The following is a 24026-nucleotide window of genomic DNA, read 5'->3' on the forward strand; positions in this document are numbered from 1 at the left end:
GCCATAGTTGATTTATGGATCCATACTTCCATACAGAGATAGTTGATCTATGGATCAACTATCTTTGATCTATGGAGTTGATCAACTATCTCTTGTGCGAAAAGAGAGAAACAGTATGAGGAAGTGAGAAGTGGCACAGAAGTATGTGAGGATGCTGCAGGAAATGTATGAGGACAGCATGAGGTGAGGTGTGCAGTAGGAGTGACAGATGGGTTCAAGGTGGGAGTAGGATTACATCAGGGATCATCTCTGAGCCCCTTGTTGTTTACAATGATGATGGACAGGTTGATAAATTAGGTCAGACAGGTGTCTCTGTTAGTTCTAATTTGATCTAACATCTATGATTTTGGCAGATGACAATGCAATCTGTAATGAGAGTAGGGAGCAGGTGAAAGACAACCCGGAGAGGTTGAGTTATTTTCTCCAGAAGATATTTTCTGGGGAATATGACATGTGTGGGGAAAGATCATGAAATAGTAAAATGTCTCACTTAAGCATTCAATATGTTTTCTGTTCTTCGGTTGTGAATAAAATATGGTTATATGAGATTTGAAAATCATTACATTCTGTTTTAATTCATGTTTAAGACAGCATTTTTCTTTTAAAATCGATGTTGTATTTATGTTATTATTTTAGATCATTAAAAATATTTCCCTTTAAAGTATTAAAGGGAAAAAATATTTAATTTACTCTAACATAAAACTTTCATTTTCAATAAAGCACTAGTGTTTTCTAAATGGACTTGCTGCGCAGAAAATTTAAACGGGGGTTCTTGACCGCACATCAGGCACTGTAGGAGAAACACACAAGTTAACTTCCCTGGCGCGCGTCATAATTTTGTCTCGAGGACGGGATGTGATGTTTCACATGCTATTCGGGATGATACATCAACGCCACCTCTTTAACCTGAATGAAACCCTAGGCTGAAATAGCCCACTGCTTTGGTCCTATAGCTATAATTCAAATGAAGTTACGATGGGGAGGTTCTTATTGTTGCTTTTCTTCTGTCCGTTTTCCTCATCAGGTAAGATCATTTCCACATTCTTCATATTTTCTTTGGATACTTTGGATTTTGTGTCTTTAGTTTCACTTTTACAACTGAATGAAAATGAGTATTTATTGAGAGAAGACAGACCGTGAACGGTTCTATGTTCTACATTTGCTTTCATAAATCACGGACCATAAATCAATCAAAAAAATAAAAAGATAAAGAAGGTTTAAATTTGAACGGATCCGTCGCTCTCTCTCTCTCTCTCTCTTTAATTGTAACGTTTTGGTAAATTTATGGCTATAAACAAACTGCCACACTACATCGTCGCTAATATTCGAGACTATTACTGGTGTTAGTTTGATCGGTTTTCATATTAATGTTTGTCAAACTGTCAATCTTTTGTAAGAAACTGTTTCTTGTCGCATATTCGTCATGTTTAAAATCTTAGACGCGAAAGTTTTAAGTAATTTTTTTTTAATTAATAAAATGATTCTTGTCAAGATTCCATGATATCTTATACCTTATGACAGGGTAGCAGTCATAGTCATTTTGTAGATAACTGCCAACACTTGAGAACGGGCTGATACATTGAGACTATTCCAGCAAAAAATCAAGGAACTTTCTCCACTGTTTCCTAGGTTCTTTCAAACGCTAAGTGCAATAGAGGTTTCTGTAATAAGCAGATAAAGAACTCAAACGCAACAACCTGCAAACTAATAGGAAAGCGTAAAAAGGATGAAAAAACGTCATTTGTTCTGCTTGTAAAGGGCAGTCCTTGTTTTCCATTGAGTCTATTAGCAGTAACCAACCCAATAATGTCATGTTCTGTATTGACACAAGATGACGCCAAACGTGCTCTAAAAACTTCAACCTTAAACACTTATTTCTTAAATCCATCTTCATAGACAGGGTTAAACCTATGGCAGTTTATTTTAAACAGTAGAGCAAAATTGTGTAAATTGGCCTCAAAACATGAAGTGTGAATCTGCTCCCTGGTGTGAAGATAGTGGTGGTCCTTGCTACAATGGCAATTTTAATTGTGCAAATATGCTTAAGATCACTATTGCACATTCATACCTTGATAAAAAAAACAAAACAAAAAAAAAACCAAACTTTCTTTTACAGCTTCTGAATATTATACAAGCTGTTTTGAGCAGCTTCCTATTACAGGAAGACACCTACCTGGGAGCTCTCCCTACCGAGAGAGGCTACTGGTCTGATCAGCAGACTTTAAATATAGACTTTTTAATTTTTAATGTTTTCTGCTTGAGTGTGTCTCTTTGTGAGTGACTGGAATGTGTGTGTGTATGTATCTTGCTCTGACGGCAAGTCAAGTGGCTTTTATTGTCATTTCAACCATTGTTCAGTACAGAGTGAAATGAGACAACGTTCCTCTGAGATGCTGGTGCTACACATGACATATAATGGACAAACACAAGACTATGTAAAAGTGCAATGTGCAAAAAATTGCAAAAATAAACAAGACAAGACAGTGCAACACTAGACAGAACAGGACGATGCAGACACAACACAGTGCAATGGAAATGTGCAAAATGCTGAGTATTGTGCAAAAGTAACTTGGCGTCTGTAAGAGTGTCTGCATGTGTGTGTGTTTGTGTGCATGCGTGTGTGTGTGTGTATGAGCATGATATACTGCAAATAAGTGTTTGGTAGTGACGTGTATGAAGGTGTGCATGTGTGTGTGTGTGTGTGCCAGTCTAATCACTGAGTGTTTAGGAGTCTGACGGCTTGGGGGAAGAAACTGTTCTGTAGTCTGGTAGCGAGGGCCCGTAGTGTGTGTGAGGGGTGTGTGGGGTCTTCCACAATGCTGGTGGCTTTGCGGATGGAGCGAGTGCTATAAGTGTCCGTGATGGAGGGAAGAGGGGCTCCAATGATCTTCTTAGCTGCTCTCACTATCCGTTGTAGGGTATTGCACTCCAATACGGTGCAGTTACCATACTAGACAGTGATGCAGCTGCTCAGGATACTCTCGATAGTCCCTCTGTAGAAGGTGGTAAGAATGGATGATGGCAGATGGGCTTTCCTCAACTTCTGCAGGAAGTAGAGATGCTGCTGGATCTTCTTGGTTATGGAGTTGGTGTTGAGGTACCAAAAGAGGTTCTCCGCCAGGTGGACACTAAGGAATTTGGTGCTCTTGACGACCTCCACAGAGGATCCATTGATGTTAAGTGGGCAGTGATCTCTCTGTGCTCTCCTGAAGTCAACAATCATCTCTTTTGTTTTTGTCCACGTCCAGAGACAGGTTGTTGACTCTACACTAGTCCGTTAGCTGTTGCACCTCCTCTCTGTATGCTGACTCGTCATTCTTGCTGATGAGACCCACCACAGTCATGTCATCGGTGAACTTGATGATATGGTTTGAACTGTAGAGCAGAGTGAACAGCAGTGGGCTGAGCACACAGCCCTGGGGGGATCCAGTGGTCAGTGTGATGGTGTTGGAGATGCTGTTGCCAATCCGGACTGTCTGAGGCCTCTCCGTCCAGGATGCAGGGGGAGATGTTCAGGCCCAGCAGGGTCAGTTTTCCAATCAGTTGCTGAGGAATGATTGTGTTGAATGCCGAACTGAAGTCTATGAACAGCATTTGTACATATGTGTCCTTATTGTCCAGGTGGATAAGGGCAAGATGTAAGGTGATGGCGTCGTCTGTTAACCGGTTGGGGCGATAGGCCAACTGCAGTGGGTCCAGTGTGGGTGGCAGCAGGGTCTTAATGTGCCTCATAATGAGCCTCTCGAAGAATTTCATCATGATGGGTGTGAGTGCAACAGGACAGTAGTCATTGAGGCAGGACACTCGGGACTTCTTTGGCACGGTAATAATGGTGGTGGTCTTGAGGCAGGTTGGGACAACAGCAGTGCTCAGGGAGAGGTTGAAGATGTCGGTGAGGACATCTGTCAGCTGGTCTGCACATTCCCTGAGCACTCTACCAGGAACGTTGTCTGGACCAGCAGCTTTCCATGGGTTAACTCTGCAAAGAGTTTTCCTCACATCAGCAGAGGTCAAACACAGAACCTGGTCGTTGTGACAGGGGTGTACTTCCTCACCAGCACATCATTCTGAGCGTCAAATCGTGCATAGAAGTTGTTCAGCGCATCTGGTATGGAGGCGTTACCATCGAGGGCAGATGTTGTCTTCCTGTAGTTGGTGATAGGCTGGATGCCCTGCCACATGTGCCGTGTCACCGCTGTCCTGGAAGTGGCTGTGGATTCTTTTGCCATGCCTGGGCTTCGCTGCTTTCATGGCACGAGACAGTCTGGCCCTCGCTGTTCCCAGCGCCGCCTTGTCACCTGCTCTGAAGGTGGAGTTTTGAATTATTAGCAGCTCGCGCACTTCTGTGGTCGTCCACGGTTTCTGGTTGGAGTGTGTTATGATTGTCTTTCAGTCAGTGACATCATCAATGCACTTGCTGATGTAGCTGATCACCTCTGCTTCTAGTGTCTGTTTTGTGTGTCTTTGTGTGTGTTTTAAACATATAAAGACAGGAGATTTGAAGGCTGCCCACTCAATAAGTTAGAAACATTACTTCTATTTTATTTAATTTTTTCTCTCACTGTCTGAAAGAAAAGCACTATTTCTTAACTCTGAAATGAAAGGTGAAAGTGAGTGAGCTGAGCTCAGTCCTACTGCCAATCTAACCGCTGTGCTATTGTGGGCTACTGGGGTAAAGGAACTGAGACAAAATGTCTGCCATGATGAATGTCTATTATTTTCTATTTTTCCACAGACTGTAAAATAAATGTAAAAGTTAAAAATTATTCGGACACTACTGTTGTTGTCTAAGGTTTTCTATTATGTCTATAATTCAACTTTGACTGTTTCAGTGAGAGTTTCAGGTGACTGGTCCCTTGCAGTTGGTAATCCTCTCGATGGAGATGAAAGCATATAGCACAGATTATTCTAATATAATAGTAGTATTATGGCTGGGACATCATGAATACTATAAAGACATCTGTTGAAGTTAGAGTTATATATACAGACTTTCTATGTACGGACAGCATCATCACACTGAAAGATCATTATTTGAAATTCATTTTTATTAATGTTAACATGATAAATATGACATTAACTCACACCACAGCCTTCCAGAATGAAATGTTTAGGAGCCCTCCAGGTAATATTCCCAGAAGGTTCTCTTAAGGTCAGTACGTTCTAGGAACCTTCTAAAAAAGTAACCTTATAGGGAATGTACCCTGAAGTTTGAAGGTTACTGGATGTGGGCAAATCATACTAACCTGGTTACTTAATAAATAACTTAATTAACTTTCACTTAAATAAGTTAAAATGAGGATAAACACTTGCCTTCGCCAGCCTGTTTGAGTTGAATCATAGGGTACTCTATATTATACACAATATTGAATTTTTTAAAAGACTGAAACACTTTAAGCTATTTACGCTTATTTACATAAAAATCCTCTCTCGTTTATTGCGTGGTGAACAGTTAGAATAATCACTTTGTTGTCCTTAATTCCAGCATCATAAACCCAGGGAGGGTTACCTCAGTCTCCACCAACAATACAGTAACTAAGCAGTTTGAAATGTTGCTGAGAAAGCAGGTTTTTTTGTCAGTCTTTTTGTTGAAAATGTTTATGTCTAACTAGTTAGCAAAAAAAATTCTTAAATATAAACTTTCTCTTGATTGAAAGCCTAACAAGTGCATTCAGGTTACATTGAAGTACACCAAACAATTTTAGCGTACTGTCTGTGATATCAGTAAAACTTTCATTTTGGAAATAATTTTTTTAACATGGAAGTTACTTAAAGGGTTAATGAAAAAACATATAAATCCTTGAATAAAATGCTGACAGTCTTGTAAGAAAGTAGTCTATATAATAGCAATGCCATCTAATTCAAAATCTCATCATTGTTACAGTGAAACACTCCTTGAAGTTTTTCTTCACTCAAACATCTGGAGTCCAGAGTATCCCGGAGTTTGTGGTGGTTGGACTTGTTGATGAAGTCCAGGGAGGTTACTATGATAGCAAGACAGGGAGACCAGAACCCAAAACAGAATGGATGAAAAAACTCGTGAAGGATGATCCTCAGCACCTGGAGTGGTACACTGCTTGCTCTTTGCATGTCCAACACTTATTCAAACATTACATTGAGAATTTGAGGAAACGTTTCAACCAAACTGGGGGTATGAATTTGTTTCATTTGTTGCTGCAGAATTTATTATTATTGTGGTTTGGTTTAAAATAGAAAACCAAAAGTTTTTAAAATTAGGTTAGATATGGTAGATATAAAATGTAAAGTACGATCATGTGATGTGCTACTTTACACACAAGTGGAGAGAAAAAAAGAAAATAAAAGAAGAACAGTGAAAAAAGCAGGGGAAAATGACTGTGACTGTTTTTTGTGCCAGTAACTGTATGACCCTCTATTTTTTCTGCATGTAATGCTGACATCTCACTGTTTTTTTGTAGTTATTGTTATTGTGTATTTTTTTCAGGTGTTCATATTTTGCAAAAGTTGGATGGCTGTGAATGGGATGATGAGACAGGAGAGGTTAATGGGTTCAATCAATATGGTTATGATGGAGAAGATTTTCTTGCACTGGACCTGCAGAGACTGACATGGATTGCTCTAAAACCACAGGCTGTCATCACCAAACTGAGATGGGATGGTGAAAAAGACCGATTAGAATACAACAAAAACTTTTATGTCCACGAATGCCCTGAGTTTTTGAAGAAGTATGTGCAGTATGGGAAGAATCTTTTGCAGACAGCAGGTAGAATGACAGAATCTGATGTAGAAAAATGAAATTTATATGACAATTCAAAGAGAAGGTAACACTTTTCTTTTTTCAGTTCTTCCATCAGTGTCTCTCCTCCAGAAGTCTTCCTCCTCACCAGTCAGCTGCCACTCTACAGGTTTCTATCCTGACAGAGCCGTGATGTTCTGGAGGAAAGATGGAGAGGAGACTCCTGAAGGTGTGAATCCTGGAGAGATCCTCCCCAACAATGATGGGACCTTCCAGATGAGTGTTGATCTGAAACTTTCATCAGTCACACCTGAAGACTGGCAGAGGTACGACTGTGTGTTTCAGCTCTCCGGTGTGAACGAGTACATCGTCACCAAACTGGACAAAGCAGCGATCAGGACCAACTGGGGTAAGTCTGGATCCTGTAACAGTTATGAATAATTTTACAGAGTAGTTATTTATTTAAAAAAGTGAGTACTCTGTAACTACTCTCTCACACCAACCTTCTGCATATCCTTCTTCAAACACCAGTGAATCTTCTCTGTATTCTTCCTCTTTTCTTCCTGGCTGGCAGTTCCATCTTCAACATCTCTTGTCTAATGTTCTCTGCTGGAGGTTTCTTAAAGCTATGTTTAAAGCCGTTTGTCACATACAGAATCCCATATATGATCAAGTGATTGTTACGATTTCTTTATTACGGTGTAATTGTTTTACATTACTTGAGATGATGCTGGATAAGCTGACCATTGCCATATTTACATTCACTAATCAATCAAGCTGGAGCTGACTGTGTGTTGAGAGAATAGTGGCCCAAATGCAGACATGGAAGGAGACAGAAGTGTGTTTTAAAAAAAACTGCAAGCCTTTATTACAGCTGTTTATATGAATACATAAACAAAGCAACAAGAAAAGTGGCAAAAACCAAATTAAAACCTAAACTGGAAAAACTAGGAATGCCTATAACAACTATGAGCATGATTTTGAAGAGAAGCATGAGCGAAACTATGAGACTAAGAAACATGAATTAGAAACATGAACATGCCCTGAACAACGTCATAAAAATCCTGGAAGCCTGATGAGACGTGGTGGGAGGTAACACAGACAACCTGACAAAGAATGAATGAAACACACAGAATAAATAAACACAGTAGGAAGTGGAAACATGTGAGGAAACAGCTGACACTAATGAACATAATGACACCACAGGGGAAGAGTAAAACTAAGCATATTGAACATGGAAACACCAGACTTTCAAAATAAAACAACACTGAAACACTAATGACTCAGAAATTATAGAAGAAACAAAAGTAGAATGAAACTCAACTAAATCCTAACTAATAATGGGAACACAAGAACTAAGGATATATTCAATATAATATGAGAAATCCAAAAATCCAAAATGAACTCAAAATGCTGGGTCACAGACCCAGACCCTGACACATAAATTCTCTTAGCAATTCATAAAGAAATAATTGCTAATAAATCAGTAAGATGACTTAAAATGGAACACAAATGGTACATAACTGAAGTAAGCTAAAAGTAATAAAATACTATATGTAGTATTTTTATCTTCAGTGTTTTTATCTTCAGTCTTTTATCTTCAAGACAAATATCTAACATTGGAGTATTAACTGAGTATTAATGGTTTTGTGTTGCATCTTATTTCAATCAAATATGTCAGATTCATCGACTATCAGGTCCCTACTGAGTCATTCCTCACTTGTTCTTTAGTAATCTCATTCATCTGTGACCTGTATAATAAAGTGTTTCCATGTTTTGTTCAACAGAGAAGCCCACTGATATCCCTGTTACAGCGGTTGTTCTAGCTATCGTCCTCATTGCAGCTGTTGCAGTTGGGGCAGCTGTGGTGTTTGTCACTTACAAAAGAAAGAAAGGTGAGATCTGTTGGAGAAATGTTGATTTTAATTTTTGAATTTGTGTTTTAATCAATACTGACACATTTAACATGAATTCCAAACACCCACAGTGTGAAATAAGAGCCACAGAGAGATTATTATATGACAGTAAACTGATGATGTGAGAAGCATCTGTGTAATAGATAAGTACAGCACTGCCAATCTTTGTAGCTGTTTTCATAACACAGACTTTTGAACTCTCTAGCTGTGAACTACATTTTGGGAAAAGATTTTGCTCATGTGGAACAGCGTAGAACATATTAATGCGAGCATTCATCACTACTCCCTAAAACATTAAGCATCACAGGAAGCTAAAACTTGTTTTTATGGTGTCATGTGACCTTCAGTCATGTGTCTGGTAATGATTTCGGGGTTTGTAAGTTTAAAAAAAATCAACAATTCGTGATTGTTGCAGTAGCATTTCTTTTCTCAGTGGTACTTTCCCCTCATGTTCCACCAAAATCTCTATAGCATGTGATTCTGTTGTAGTTATAGCTTCTTGATAATGTGACTTCCCTATTTATCTTCTAGCTTGCCTGACACTTTGTTTTATGTTTATCTAGAGAGTTGGAGTGTGTTTACTAACAAAAAATCAACCTTCACTATACATTATACAGGCTGGGCCATTTATATGGATACACCGTAATAAAATGGGAATGGTTGGTGATATTAAAGTCCTGTTTGTGGCACATTAGTATACGTGAGGGGGCAAACTCCTGAAGATGAGTAGTGACCATTTAGAAGTCGGCCATCTTGGATACAACTTTTGTTTTTTCAATAGGAAGAGGGCCATGTGACACATCAAACTTATTGATAATGTCACAAGAAAAACAATGGTTTTCTTGGTTTCAACGTAACTTTATTCTTTCATGAGTTATTTACAAGTTTCTGACCACTTATAAAATGTGTTTAATGTGCTGCCCATTGTGTTGGATTGTCAACGCAACCCTCTTCTCCCACTCTTCACACACTGATAGCAACACCGCAGGAGAAATGCCTGCACAGGCATCCAGTATCAGTAGTTTCAGGTGCTGCACATCTCGTATCTTCACACCATAGACAATTGCCTTCAGATGACCCCAAAGATAAAAGTCTAAGGGGGCCAGATCGGGAGACCTTGGGGGCCATTCAACTGGCCCACGACAACCAATCCACTTTCCAGGAAACTGTTCATCTAGGAGTGCTCGGACCTGGCACCCATAATGTGGTGGTGCACCATCTTGCTGGAAAAACTCAGGGAACGTGCCAGCTTCAGTGCATAAAGAGGGAAACACATCATCATGTAACAATTTCAAATATCCAGTGGCCTTGAGGTTTCCATTGATGAAGAATGTACCCCATATACCACACCAATGTGGGTTAGTGTCAGACCAATAGCTGTGGTTTTGGTTGTTAACTTCACCATTCACATAAAAGTTTGCCTCATCAAAACATATGTAGCCATACTGAGCCGACCGGGTAGGCACAGGGACCCTGACAGTACCCCCCCCCCCGTCAAAGGGAGCCTCCCGGCGACCCACCAGGCTTACCAGGGTGCCGGCGATGGAAGTCACGGAGCATGTGCCGATCCAAAACAGCCAATCAAGGCACCCAGGAGCTTTCCTCCGGCCCGTACCCTCCCAATCGACCAAATACTTGATCCCCCTCCCCCGGCGCCGGGAGTCCATAATGCGTGAGACGTCATACGCCGACAGTCCATCAATGACACGGGCGGGAGGCGGAGGCCTGGAAGGAGGGCACAAAGGACTGGAGAGCACGGGCTTAATCTGGGAGACATGAAAGACATCGTGGACATGCATGTTCCGTGGAAGTTTCAACTGAACAGACACAGGGTTCACAAGTGCACTGATCTCAAATGGCCCAAAAAAAGCCGGCATGAGGTTCTTCGACTCAGCCCGGATGGGCACATAGTGGGTGGACAGCCATACCTTTTGTCCGACCGCATACTTAGGAGCTGGTGTCCGATGGCAGTCCGCGAGCTGTTTGTTATGTTCCTTTGTCCGGAGGAGGGCAGCTCGGGTGGCTCTCCACACCCGGCGACATCTGCGCAGGTGGTGTTGGACGAACTTCACAGAGAGGTCCCCCTCAATGACTGGAAAGAGCGGAGGCTGGAATCCTAATGGCGCCTCAAAAGGTGAAACTCCAGTGGCCGAGGAAGTCAGGCAATTGTGGGCGTACTCAACCCATGGTAGGTGCTCACTCCAGGTTGTTTGATTTGTGGACGCCACACACCACAGCGCAGCCTCCAGCTCTTGGTTTGCCCGCTCAGCTTGCCCGTTAGTCTGTGGGTGGAAGCCAGAGGACAGACTAACCTTTGCACCGAGGGCGGAGCAAAACTCCCTCCAGACCCGTGAAGTGAGCTGAGGGCCACGGTCCGACACGATGTCCTCTGGAATACCATGGAGGCGGAATACATGCGTGGTGAGGAGGTGAGCAGTTTCCAGGGCCGTAGGCAGCTCGGGCAAGGCAACAAAATGGACAGCTTTAGAAAACCTGTCAACAATGGTTAGAATGACTGTGTTACCTTTTGAAGCTGGTAATCCGGTGACAAAATCCAAGGCTACGTGGGACCAAGGCTGTCTCGGATTGGGTAGCGGTTGCAGCAATCCAGAGGGAGACAACTTGTTACGGGCAGGTTGTGCAGGCAGTGACGTATTCCAGTGCATCCCGAGCCAAAGTGGGCCACCAGAAGTAACGCTGGAGGAATTGTATGGTTCGGCGTACCCCCGGGGTGGCAAGTGAACTGGGCGGCGTGTGCCCATTGCAGTACCTGAGAACAAACAGAGGAGGGCACAAACAACTGACCTGGGAGCCCGGTTCCGGGATCTGGTTCTTTTTTCTGAGCTTCATTAATCTGAGATTCTATTTCCCAGGTCACCGTGCCAATGGAGCAGGAGGCTGGAAGAATCGGACCTGGTTCAGGTTCCACTTCAGAGCAGTCGGGAGAGGGTGTCCGGATTCACATTGTGGCTCCCGGGCCTGTAAGTGATTGAAAAGTTGAATCTCGTGAAAAAGAGTGCCCATCTTGCTTGCCGAGGATTGAGTCGCTTCGCGGCTCGGAGATACTCCAGGTTTTTGTGGTCCGTCCACACGATGAATGGTTGAGTAGCTCCCTCTAGCCAATGTCTCCATTCCTCCAGTGCCAGTTTAATAGCCAGAAGTTCCCGATCTCCAACATCGTAATTACGCTCTGGCGGGGACAGACCGTGAGAGAAAAAGGCGCAGGGGTGGAGCTTACCCTCCTTTCGTTGGGACAACACAGCTCCGACCACGAAATCTGATGCGTCCACTTCAACAACAAACTGTTGTTTGAGGTCAGGTTGGCAGAGGATGGGCTCTGTAGCAAACCGTTCTTTGAGACATAGGAAGGCCCCCTGCGCTGATTGGTGCCACTGAAAAGATACTTTTGGAGAAGCGAGTCTGGTTAAAGGCTGAGCGAGTTTACTAAAATCTCGGATGAAGCGGCGGTAGAAGTTGGCAAAGCCTAAAAAACGCTGGAGCTGTCGGCGGTTCGGGGGTTTGGGCCAGTTAAGTACGGTTTGGACTTTCGCTGGGTTTCAGATTTCCCCGCTATATTATTATCCAGGAAAAGCCATGCAGTCCACATGAAAGTCACATTTTTCACCTTTCACAAACAGTTTGTTTTCTAGCAAACGCTGCAGAATCTGTCTGACGTATGTCTCATGCTCAGCCACTGTTTTTGAGAAGATAAGGATGTTGTCCAAGTAGATCAACGCGCACCGATTGATAAAGTCCCGGAGGACGTCATTTACGAGGGCCTGGAAAACTGCTGGAGCGTTAGTCAGCCCAAAGGGTATCACCAGGTACTCAAAATGCCCCAGATGGGTGTTAAAGGCAGTTTTCCACTCATCGCCTTCTCTGATCCGGACTAGATGGTAGGTGTTATGGAGGTCTAATTTACTGAAGATTGTTGCCCCTTGCAGTAGTTCAAAAGCTGAGGAAAGGAGCGGTAGGGGGTATTTGTTCTTAACCGTGATATTATTAAGGCCGCGGTAATCAATGCAGGGCCGGAGAGACTTGTCCTTCTTTTCTACAAAGAAGAAGCCGGCTGACACAGGGGAAGAGGATGGCCGGATTATGCCTGCTGCCAGCGAGTCCGTGATGTACTTCTCCATGGCTTCTCTCTCAGGCTGGGAGAGGCTATAAAGGTGACTGGTGGGAAGTCATATGGCCGATGAGGTGGTAACGATTGTGCACGATCTTTACAAAAAACTTCAGCTAAGTCGTGATACACAGGTGGAACAGAGGTGAGATCGGGAGGCTCAGACAGGTCATTTAGAAGAGACGCGGAGGGTGGGGTGGCCGCCCGGAGGCAATTCATGTGACAATCCACTCCCCAGCCCACCACATACTTTGACTTCCAGTCAATATGAGGGTTATGCTGTCGCAACCAGGGATGACCTAATAGAAGCGGTGTTTGAGGGGCTTTAAACATGAATAGGCTTAGAACCTCGGTGTGATTACCGGAGAGTGTGAATGACACGGGCTCTGAGACATGGGTTATATCAGGAAGCCACTGTCCAGATAAATCAGTGACATGTAGGCAATGAGGTAGAGGGTCTGGAACAACTCCTAATTCTTCCACGAGGGCCGAATCGAGTTCTGTTCCGCGCCGGAGTCAATTAACGCCATCACAGAATGGGCCTTGGTGCGAACAGTTAGCTTGGCAGGTAACATTAAACGCGGAAGGGAGCTTTTACTAGAAAGGTCGCCCACCAGTACTCCCTTAATTACGGGTGGGCGCCCCCTTTTGGTCGAGATGGACAGGTGGCAATGAAGTGGCCCTTACGGCCGCAATACAGGCACTCAGCAGACACCATGCGTCGCTGATGTTCCGCGGGCGTTAGCCGTGAGCGACACAGCTGCATGGGCTGCTCGCCTTCCTCGCTCTCCTCGCCACCGTGAGCAACACTGGGTTTAGCTCTCCTCTCCCCCATTGGTGAGTCCATGAACGCCCGTGCATTATTAGTTCGCCTTTCAATTCCTCACAGATATTATTAAGCAAGGCACTCTTCAGCGCTTCCTGCCCCCACCCCGTTTGCTCAGCCAAAACCCAGAAATCGACAGAATAATCCGACATTCTACGCCTACCTTGTTTAAGATTTAACAGGCGTTGAGCAGCAGCGGCAGCCTCGGATCCCTTGTCAAAAACGCTTTTAAACTTAGACAAAAAACCCGGGTAGGAGATTTTGGGGTGGGATCGCAGCACTGCCTGGGCCCACTGTAATGCGCGATCACGTAACACAAGAGATAAGATTTCTTTCTTGCACAAAGAAAGAAATCTTATCTCCATCACCAGGGTATAAGTGAATTTGCTGGCAAAAAAAAAATGTGAGTTGTGTGAGAAATCCTGCACACTTATCCAACTCACCATAAAACAGCTCTGGGGAGGAAGGCTGATGCCCGACGACCATAGGAGGAGTTTGGGCCGCGCTTGCGGGCTGGAGCGCACTCGTGCCCGGGGTAGGTTCGTCTGCCGGAGGGGCTGGTGGGGGCGGAGAGTCGGTTAACGGGGTCCGCTGGGCGAGAGCCAGAGACAAAGTGGCGACGTCTCCACTGAGCCGCATCAACATCTGCTCATGTCGCTGCAACAGCTCCTCCAATGAGACCGGGGCTGGGGCGGGTGACGCCGAGCCTGCTGAGTCCATCGTGGCTGGACCGTTCTGTCACAACGGGACTGAATGGACTCACGCGCAGGCTCTGAATTTGAAAACACAAGAGTCTTTATTACAGCAACACTGGGTGATCCATTTACAAAGTGAGGGGAAGGACGGGCTCCGGGGGTCCACACACGAATGGGGAAAGACGCTGACAGTCCACACACACTCCGTCCACGTCTCACGCTCCTCTTCACACTCCACAGAAAACACGATAGCTTACTCCATACCTCGCACACTCGATCGCTCAGGTAACACAGGGGTTGGTCCAGGGAATCTGCTCACAGAGACACAAACGGATTACTAAAGGAAGATCGCTGAGAAACACACGAGAGTAAACTGAGCTGGGGTTACACTGACGAGAGTCGGCAATGGTCCAGCGACGAGAAACACAGAGCTGCCATCTTATAAAGGAACTGGAACACTCTCAGGTGATGAGCCTCAGGTGATGAGCCACAGGTGTGTGATTGCGACCAGGTGCGTGGGCCAAGGCAGAGGGAGGAGGGAAAGAGAGGGAGGAAGAGAGCAGGAACAAAATGAAAACAAAAACATATGTAGCCATACTGAGCCGACCGGGTAGGCACAGGGACCCTGACAAGAAACTTGTAAATAACTCATGAAATAATAAAGTTACGTTGAAACCAAGCACACCATTGTTTTTCTTGTGACATTACCAATCAGTTTGATGTGTCACATGGCCCTCTTCCTATTGAAAAAACAAAAGTTGTATCCAAGATGGCCGACATCTAATTGACCACCATGGTCACCACCCATCTTGAGGAGTTTTCCCCCTCACATATACTAATGTGCCACAAACAGGACTTTAATATCACCAACTATTCCCATGTTATTACAGTGTATCCATATAAATGGCCCAGGCTGTAGAAAATATCAGCTTTATCTTTTTGTTCTTACAGCTCCTGACAATGACTCTGAACAGTCTGAGACACTAAATCCACAAAGGTGACCGTCCTTCAGGCAGTATGACTTTACTCTGGCTGTTTCAGTTCTTCCACAATTTAAAGTTATACATGTTATATACAGTAGTGATTAATTTCCCAAAAGGTAACATGATAACATATTACAGAAGGTTTGTGCTGTTTATTTGCTGTTTATGTTAATGGCATAAACTGTAATAAATGTGCCTCAAATAAAGCTCAAAGATTGATATAGAATCACTTCAAAAATATAATTTCTCTTGGTTCATTTATATTTGGGGGTGTAACCTTTTCTGAAATGTTTATGTAATTACTCTTTTGTGTAGTCAACATTCAATTAATGGTCCCCTTTATTAAAATAATTTTATAATAATTCATTCATTGCATGAATAGTCTTTTCATGTAATGAATGAATAATTGAATGCAGAAACACTTCCTCATTCAGTTTTGAAAACATTTTTTCTTCTTTATGTCTATCACATGCAAACCAGAAGAACTGTTTAACAACTGAAATGTATGTGCTGAAACACATGTACTATTTTACCTGCTTAGGATGTGTAGAAGTATGTCTCAAGGGTGGTACAAATGTGTATGTGGAATTTGTTTGTTTGTATATGGAGTGTGTGAATGTGTGTGTGAATGGGTGGTTGACTGAATGTGTAAAGCGCTCTGGGGTCCTTAGGGACTAGTAAAGCGCTATACAAATACAGGCCATTTACCATTTGGAGTTCCATAAGTTAATTTTACTTCCAGTGATTTTGGCTAAATTTAGAAAAAATAAATCATCAAACCCAAAAGATTCTATTATTTTGTCCCAGTTTTACACTAAAACTATTTTAAAAATTATTATTATCCTGTCCTGTATGGCAGCTTTTGTTTTCAGGATTATGATCTGAATGCATTATTGTGCCAAACACATGTTGCTTTTCCAAGATCAGCTCTACAAATTCTCTATGGGCTCCTCTTGTTGATGTGTTTCTTTTATCTGTTTATTTATTTCTATTTGTATTATTTCAGTTCTTACATTATATGTAGTAAAGTATGATGTATGTAAATCTAGAACATCCAACACTTTACATCATTTCTTTGTGCTACAAAAAGGTTACTATCCTATTAGGGCTTTTGTATTAATAAAGTTTAATTTTTTTAAAGAAAAGTTCACTCTAAACTGCTCTGTGTGTGTGTGTCCTTGAAAGAGAGAGAGACTCACAGTGTCATGATCTGGGTGAGTGTCTAGAAATTTCCGCCAGGTTCCTGAGCTTCTCTGGTCTCCACCTTTTGACAGGGCTGCCACCTCCCCAGCAGCTCCATGTACCTGGATCTGATTCAAAGCTATCAGGCTGAGAGATTTAAGCTCCACGTTGACCTCCTTCACCATCACTTTGTCAACTACTCCAAGTTGTTAACTAGCTTCCATTTTCCATGTTACTGTTTCCTAGTGTGTTACTTACCTTGTTTTCCTGTGCCAGCTCTACTGGACTCTTAACACTTGCCTTTGGCTACAGCTGCTCTTGGATTATTACCTCACTCTCAAATTCTCTCTGAGCCTCACCTGCCTGCCCTCCAACCAGTGATGGCCAAATGAAGCTTTCTGAAACACTGACGCTTGTTTTAAAAAACGGTTGTGCCATGGCGTGGTCTTTCTTTGCTTATGACTTCTTGATGGTGGTACATACAATAGATGAAAAATACATGTAATATACATACATATACATTTTATACATAAAAATGTACAACACATGGAGTATCAGTAGCGGTTTTTGATACGGGTGACACGGGCGGTTGCCCGGGGCGGCATCGTGGTGGTGGGGGCGGCATCAAGGGTATCGGCAAAAAAAAGAAAAAAAAATGCTCGTACTCATGCTGCCCCAATGTTATGCCAGCGCATACTGGGAATGGCATAGGCACCGATCGGTTTTCTATCACCCATTTGCATGGAGTAAGGGCGCCATCTGTTTGCGAGGTGCGCCTGCTGCTTGCGGCACAGGGAGGAGAGGGTTCTCCCTGTGCCGCAAGCACAGGGAGAACTAATAACCCTCTCCTCCCTCTCCAGGGAGGAGAGGGTTATTAGATGCTGGAGCAGCATCTAATAACCAACTCGCAAAATAAAACAAAATAAAAAAAAAACCAAATTCTATATGCGAAAAGTGAACGCGAGAGCCCTCGGTGCGCCTGCTTGCTGCTGAAGTCAAAGTAAACTTTATTGTCATCTCTGCTACATACAGTCCAGTATATAGAGAGACGAGATGACGAGGCTCCAGTTACAGCAGTGCAAGTAAACAAACAATAAATATATGAAGAGTAAGAAAATAAACATACACTTTAGGACTCGGGGTAAAGGGATCAATAACAATTTAAAATTTATAATTTACAGTTTGATGATTTAAAGTCTCACACACAACACGTTGAAAGGAGAAATGTGCTTTATGCTGCCACATAAAGCACATTTCATTCATAATGTTGTAAATCCAAGCCCATTATGTATTCATGATCTGAATCCTGGGTTGTGTGAAGGTGTAGGTCTGTTAGGTTATGTTGTGGTGATCCTCGGGTTGGGGGATGGGTGTTCATACTGGAGTGCAAAATTAAAACCAAGATGGACAAGAAAAGTTCAAAGCCATCAGGTCCTCAGTTTAGAAAAAAGAGAAAAGAAGAGGAGAAGAAACGAGCAAAAGATACAGGTAAGCAGATGTGTCATTGGATAATGGCAGGTCATCCTGAAACAATCAGAATCAGAATACTTTAATAATCCCTAAGGAAATTATGTGGGTTACAGTTGCAACAAAAAGAAATGGTAAAAATAGTAACAGTAACAGACTAAACTCCAAACAATACATTATGCTACAGATTTTAATATTAATTAGTCATTGTCAGTTGTCGATTTGTCCTGTTCTCATAGTATGATGAATTATGATGGCTATTTGGTGGCCATGTGCATACTATGCATACTCTTTCTCTTCCTATATGTGTGTGTGTCTGTATGTTTCTGTGTTGAAGTTCAGTGTGGTTCCGACAACAGTTTTATGTTAATGTACAATCCTTAATATGTTTTGTGTGTGGGGTGGGGCTGGGGGGGGGGCACCAGAGCGAGTGTTCGCCCAGGGCGCCAAACAGGCTAGGACCACCACTGTGGAGTATGCTTCTGCTGTGACGTCCTGTCTCCAGGTACTTCTGTAATTAATTCAATTCAATTCAATTCAATTTTATTTTTTTAGCGCCAAATCACAACAAAAGTCGCCTCAAGGCGCTTCATAGATACAGAGAAAAACCCAACAATCATATGACCCCCTATGAGCAAGCACTTTGGCGACAGTGGGAAGGAAAAACTCCCTTTTAACAGGAAGAAACCTCCGGCAGAACCAGGCTCAGGGAGGGGCGGCCATCTGCTGCGACCGGTTGGGGTGGGGTTAATCACTGGACACCTGGACAGGTATGTAAGTAAGTAAGTAAAGTTTATTCACATGGCACCTTTCACAGACGTGTCACAAAGTGCTTTACAAGGTAAAAATACAATACATCATAAATCATAAATACATCATAAAAACCCTGGTCTATATTTATAAATAATATTATATTAGGCCAATTTTCTTATACATATTTTTAAACCTAGGGATAGACTTGATTGTGAACCGGAAAGGAAAAATGCTTCTGAACTTGTAAAGTAAAAACATGATACATTTAAGGGCATCCTGTTTGGCTGTCTTTTAAGAAGAGAGTTTGTTCCACTGTGTAATGGCTGAGACTGTTTGTTTTCTTGAAAATAATTTCTCCTTTCTTAGAGAAAATACTCTCACGTGAACAGAAGAGGCTGGAGCGCACAGAAACTACAATGCAAGTTGGTAAAGATGCAGGTATATGGTCTTCCTGGGTCCCACAGACTATCAGCTAAAAAGAAAAAACAAATTAATTTGCTTTAGATATTGTAGAATAACATTTTAAGATTATTTTAAAACTAAATAGTTTTTTTTATTATAATACATTTAAAGAATCAAATTAAAGTCTTTCTAAAATTATTTAGTGATATTTATATTATGAAAAGCAGAGTTTTGTTAAGACATTTTAAGTTTTTTACATACAAAACAAAAGCAAACAACAAGAACACACAGCTGGCAAACCCAATCAACTGACCAAAATAAACTCAAAATACTCCCACAGGGAACCTCCCCTCTTCCTCGCTGGCTCCATATCTCTCAATAGAATGATCCATGATTTACTATCTCTCACCCTCAAAACACTCCACAAATCCCACCAATGATTCACGTCCATATAAAACATCGAATCAGGTACTGAAGCAGTTATGCTCTAAATGAAACTTCGGACATCACTGATCACGCAACTCTGGCCAAACAAATTAAGCCTCGACACGGTGCTTCTTTTTTTTTTCTTTTTGCCTGTCCCGTTTGGCTCTTTTGCCATCAGAATTATTGTCTAAAGGCAAAGAAAGATGCCCAACGGATTTACTTTACCAAATTGACCATCCCAGCCTTGCCGTAATGGTCCATTTGATTCACCTTTTATTGTTTATTTTATTTTCACTTGCTGAATACGGGACAGACTTGACTGGGGGAAAGAAGGGGAGAAAGAAAGAGGGAAAGAGAAACAGCTGAGAAGAGGGACAAGGGCAAAAAACAAAAACCAACAGAATGGGCAGAAAAAAAAAAATGCATCTATCGATCACCTGGATCACCTGTTGAGAAAGAAAAAAGAAAACAAGCAGAAGAGAACAAGAGTAATAGAATAAACAACATCACAATGATATATGGGAATATGACAGTAAATACTAAATATTAAACATTATTGTACAGCACATAAGATCAACAGAACACAGTGTGCTTTGAGGTAGGAGCCAAAAAGGGTGTAGTTTGTGGGTGTGATCACCCGTGTGTACACCTGTGAGCATGGACGCGCTTGTTTTTTTAAAAGGTTCCTTCATGTAATGATCTGCTAGAGGGTGTGGGGAGCCACTGCCCCGTCCTCCAGGGCATGAAGCAGGTATGGAGGAGATCAAAACTCCAGACATCCAGAGGCCCCCAGAACACAAGAGACCAAGGAAGACCAACAGAGGGGCAGCCGCGCCACTGTCCCAGAAAGAGCTGAGGAGAGTCCCAGATGAGGGCTCACTCAGCAGCCGCGGAGCAGAAGCCAGGGGGGGTTGCAGTGATGCGCCCGTGAGCTCTGCCGGCAGCCAGCTGTGCCTGAGTGACCGAGCCCCAGGCCGAGAGGCCGGGGGCACCCCACCTCCGAAGTGGCCCGAGCGAGCCCCAGGCTCCAGGCCCCGATGAGCGGCCGCCAAGGAGTGAGCCGGTGTGTACCTGGACGCCCATCCCCAGACACAAAGAACCACCAACGCACCGATGTCTGAGGGAGTCCGCCACTGGCAGGGGAAGTGGTGGTGGGGGGAGATAGGCCTCCAAACCTTGGAGGGCCTGAGATGTCCCCAGAGAGGTGGCGTCTGATACCCAACCTGACATATAGACACAGACATACAGGCACACACAGATACAAACATCCATTCCCACCCTCATGCTCTCATATGCACTTACTCCACACTCAACCAACGTGGAGACAAACATAAAGACACGCTGTACACACGATCACACTCCCCAAGCGTACTCTACGAACCGGGTCTAGGTACCCTTGCCCCTGGAGGGGGGAACTGCACCCAGACCCAGGTGGTGTTACCCTTTTCCCTGCGGTGGGGAGAGGCAGACCGCTCCGACTCCGCAGCAGCAGGGAGGCCCCACACTCCAGACCGCAGTCGGACGGCCAACTCCTCCTTCTAGCCCCCCCGCTCCAGCAGGCCGCAGAGAACGGGGGTGAGAGAAGACTCCAAACCTCCCTCCACCCGCTCATTGTAGTGTTGATGCATGTGTGTTCTAAGGTGCATTTAAAACCCAGGAGGGCATGGAGCTACCTGCCAGAGAGCAGCAGGTAAGCGCATAGTCCCTCCTGCTAGCCCTCAATGTCTACGTGTATTTAAAATTGAGAGGTGGGCAACGACGCCAGGGGTGAGGTGTACACCCTGATGGTAATTTGGAATCCGTGTAGCGTGCCCACCCCCAAGATCCTATATGTATGTGTAATGAGAGTGTGAGTAATGTGAATGTCTAAGTTGTGGGATAAAATTGAGGCAGAGGCAGCCAGAAGGGGACAGAGGGGGGGGACAGAGGGGGGGGGGGGGGGGGGGGGGGTAGCCTCCTCTGCACCCTGGTGACACACCCCTACTCCAAAGCCCTGCATGTGTGGGTGGTTGTGGTGGAGCGGGAAGAGGGAGGCAGCTGGAGATGGGGAGGGAAGGAAGGGAGGGGCAAGTGACCCCTCCCTGGGGCCAGCTCCCCCGCTGACCCCAGTAGGCACCCCCATACTCCGCGACCCGCCAGGGAAAGGGGGCCCAGGCCCATCCAGACCGGGGCCCAGTGCAGCAGCGCCGCCCGGCCCCACAGAGCCCGGGACAGTCCACCCAACCCCACCACAGAGAAAACTGCACCCACCCCACCATCCACTCATCTTCCAGACTACATAAGACAATAGACGCCCAGGCTGAGATCTTCCTCCACCTCTCCTGTATCTCCCCCTCCTGCAGAGAGAGTTCCTGAAGAGAGGAAAGCTCCTGCAAGATGTGACAACCTCCCTCACCAATTGAAGAGCCCCCCAGGTGGCTCGACGCACCGGCGGCACCCTGCGCCAGGGCTGGGCCCCCATGCACCCACCCGCCCACAACCCCGGCAACACACCAACCAGGACCCAAGCCCCCGAGGCCCGGCCAGGGCCCCAGCCCAGAGACGGAGCGCCCCCAGAACCTCACGCCCATCCCGGACCCACCCAGGGGCAGCCAGGCTACCAGGTCAGTAACCCACGTCCGTCAGCACAGACCCTCCCCTAGCCCCGCTGCACGCAGCCACGAGGAAACCGTCACCTGAGAGCCAACAGAGCCCCTAATTGGACATGACCGCTACCCCGGGTTGAGCCCCCCAAGGAAGATGCCTCCGGGGAACCCCCCGACGCCCTAAGCCTGTCCCTACCCCCACACCAATCACAACAGTGAAGGCGGGACCAAACTATGACCCCCCACCCCCACTAGGTGATGGAGCTGATCAAAGGAGCCCAGAGCAATTGATCTGATGTGGTGGCAGAGGCTGTATCAAGACTAATGTAATCTAATAGATAATTTCTATATTGGTTAGAATTAAGATTATTTTTATTTTTCCAGTTCATGAGGACCGTTTTCTTGGCTATGCATAGGGCAGTGAAAACCATATGGGCTATATTCTTTTCTGAAGTGACATTATCTAAGCTGCCCAACAAACACACTAAAGGGGAAGTTGGAATGTTACATTTCAGACACTTTGATAAGTCTTCACATATCTCGCGCCAAAACTTCTGAACTGGTGGACAGAACCAAAGAGCGTGGATATAATTGTCCTGTGAATTAGTTTGGCAGTGTGAGCAGTTGTTGGTAGACGTAAAGCCCATCTTGAACATCCGATGACCTGTATAGTGCACTCTATGTAATATTTTGTATTGAATTAATTGAAGACTGGGATTTCTGATTAGATGAAAGGTTTTTAAGTCTGAGACCAGAAGTTTAGGTCTAAGTTAACTGATAAATCCGCTTCCCATTTTGCAATAGGAAGTGATATTGATTCATCTGTTTTAGAAAACATTCTGTATATTTTGGATAGTAATTTGGGGGTTTTAAGAGTAAGAAATTGAACCACACTTGGTGGTGTTTGTAGTTCAACTTGACCCGGTTTAAATTTCTTTTTTACTATGGATTTAATTTGTTGATATTCTAAAAATCTTTTCTTGTTGATCCCATATTGTGTAACTAGTCCGTCAAATGAAATAAATTCTGTTCCTTCTAGTATATGTTCTAAATATTTGATTCCTTTACCACTCCAATCTGAAAAGTTTATCATATTATTGTTTTGTAATATGTCAGGGTTGTTCCAGATAGGTGTACGTTTGCATGGGATTAATGAAGACTCCGTCAATTTTAGAAACTCCCAACATGCTGTCAGAGAAGAGCTGATGTTGATGCTTTTAAAGCATTCATGTCGTTGGATGTTTGAGCTGATAAATGGTAGATCTGAAATCTCTAGATTATTGCAAAGTGCCTGTTCTACATCTAGCCAAGGTTCATCTAAGAGGGTATGTTTTAGCCATCCTGAGATAAACTGAAGCCTGTTGGCTAAGAAGTAGTGCTGAAAGTTAGGTAGTTCTAATCCTCCTTTATCCTTGGTCTTTTGTAGTGTTTTTAAGCTTATACGTGGGGGTTTATTTTTCCAAAGGAATTTGGACACACATGAATCTAGAGATCTGAACCAATCTTGTGGCGGTTTAGTTGGGATCATTGAGAATAAATAATTTATTTTTGGTAAGACCATCATTTTTATAGCGGCAACCCTTCCCATGAGTGATATGGGTAGACATTTCCACCTAGTCAGATCACCTTCTACCTTCTTTAAAAGTGGGATATGGTTTAATTTAGTTAGATCTGCAAGCTTGGGAGAAACATTAATACCTAAATATTTTATATTTCCCGATTGCAGTGGTGTAGAAGAGGAATTATGGAGGGAGCAATTAATCGGTAGGACTGTAGATTTTGACCAGTTAATTGAGTAATCTGATATTCTTGCAAAAGAGTTTATCAATTCAATCACCCCAGAGATATTGGTTTGTGAATTTTGGAGAAAGAGTAACACATCATCGGCATAAAGGCTGATTTTATGTTCTACGTTCTTGCATTTTATGCCCTTAATTACTGAATTCTGTCTAATTG

At 43.7% G+C, this 24026-nt stretch overlaps 1 protein-coding gene across 1 annotated transcript; it reads left to right on the forward strand.

Annotated features, from left to right (window-relative positions):
* The first annotated feature begins 887 nt into the window (after positions 1–887).
* Positions 888–16357, forward strand: LOC146363446 (major histocompatibility complex class I-related protein 1-like). The gene is made up of 6 exons (XM_084919846.1): positions 888–1024; positions 5882–6148; positions 6461–6739; positions 6819–7121; positions 8500–8607; positions 15224–16357. Exons 1-6 carry the CDS (start codon positions 976–978, stop codon positions 15271–15273), a joined length of 1056 nt encoding a protein of 351 aa, XP_084775972.1. The 5' UTR covers positions 888–975; the 3' UTR covers positions 15274–16357.
* The last annotated feature ends 7669 nt before the right edge of the window (positions 16358–24026 follow it).

The sequence above is a fragment of the Perissodus microlepis genome, chromosome 22 (genome assembly GCF_051167445.1).
Source record: "Perissodus microlepis isolate ML-2025 ecotype Zambia chromosome 22, ASM5116744v1, whole genome shotgun sequence".
In the NCBI taxonomy this organism is placed as follows: Eukaryota; Metazoa; Chordata; class Actinopteri; order Cichliformes; family Cichlidae; genus Perissodus; species Perissodus microlepis.

Coding starts and splice junctions, on each gene's coding strand:
- LOC146363446 (XM_084919846.1), top strand. CDS start 976: ATGGGGAGGTTCTTATTGTTGCTTTTCTTCTGTCCGTTTTCCTCATCA. Junction 6,149..6,460: donor ACGTTTCAACCAAACTGGGG/GTATGAATTTGT, acceptor TATTTTTTTCAG/GTGTTCATATTTTGCAAAAG. Junction 7,122..8,499: donor AGCGATCAGGACCAACTGGG/GTAAGTCTGGAT, acceptor TTTGTTCAACAG/AGAAGCCCACTGATATCCCT.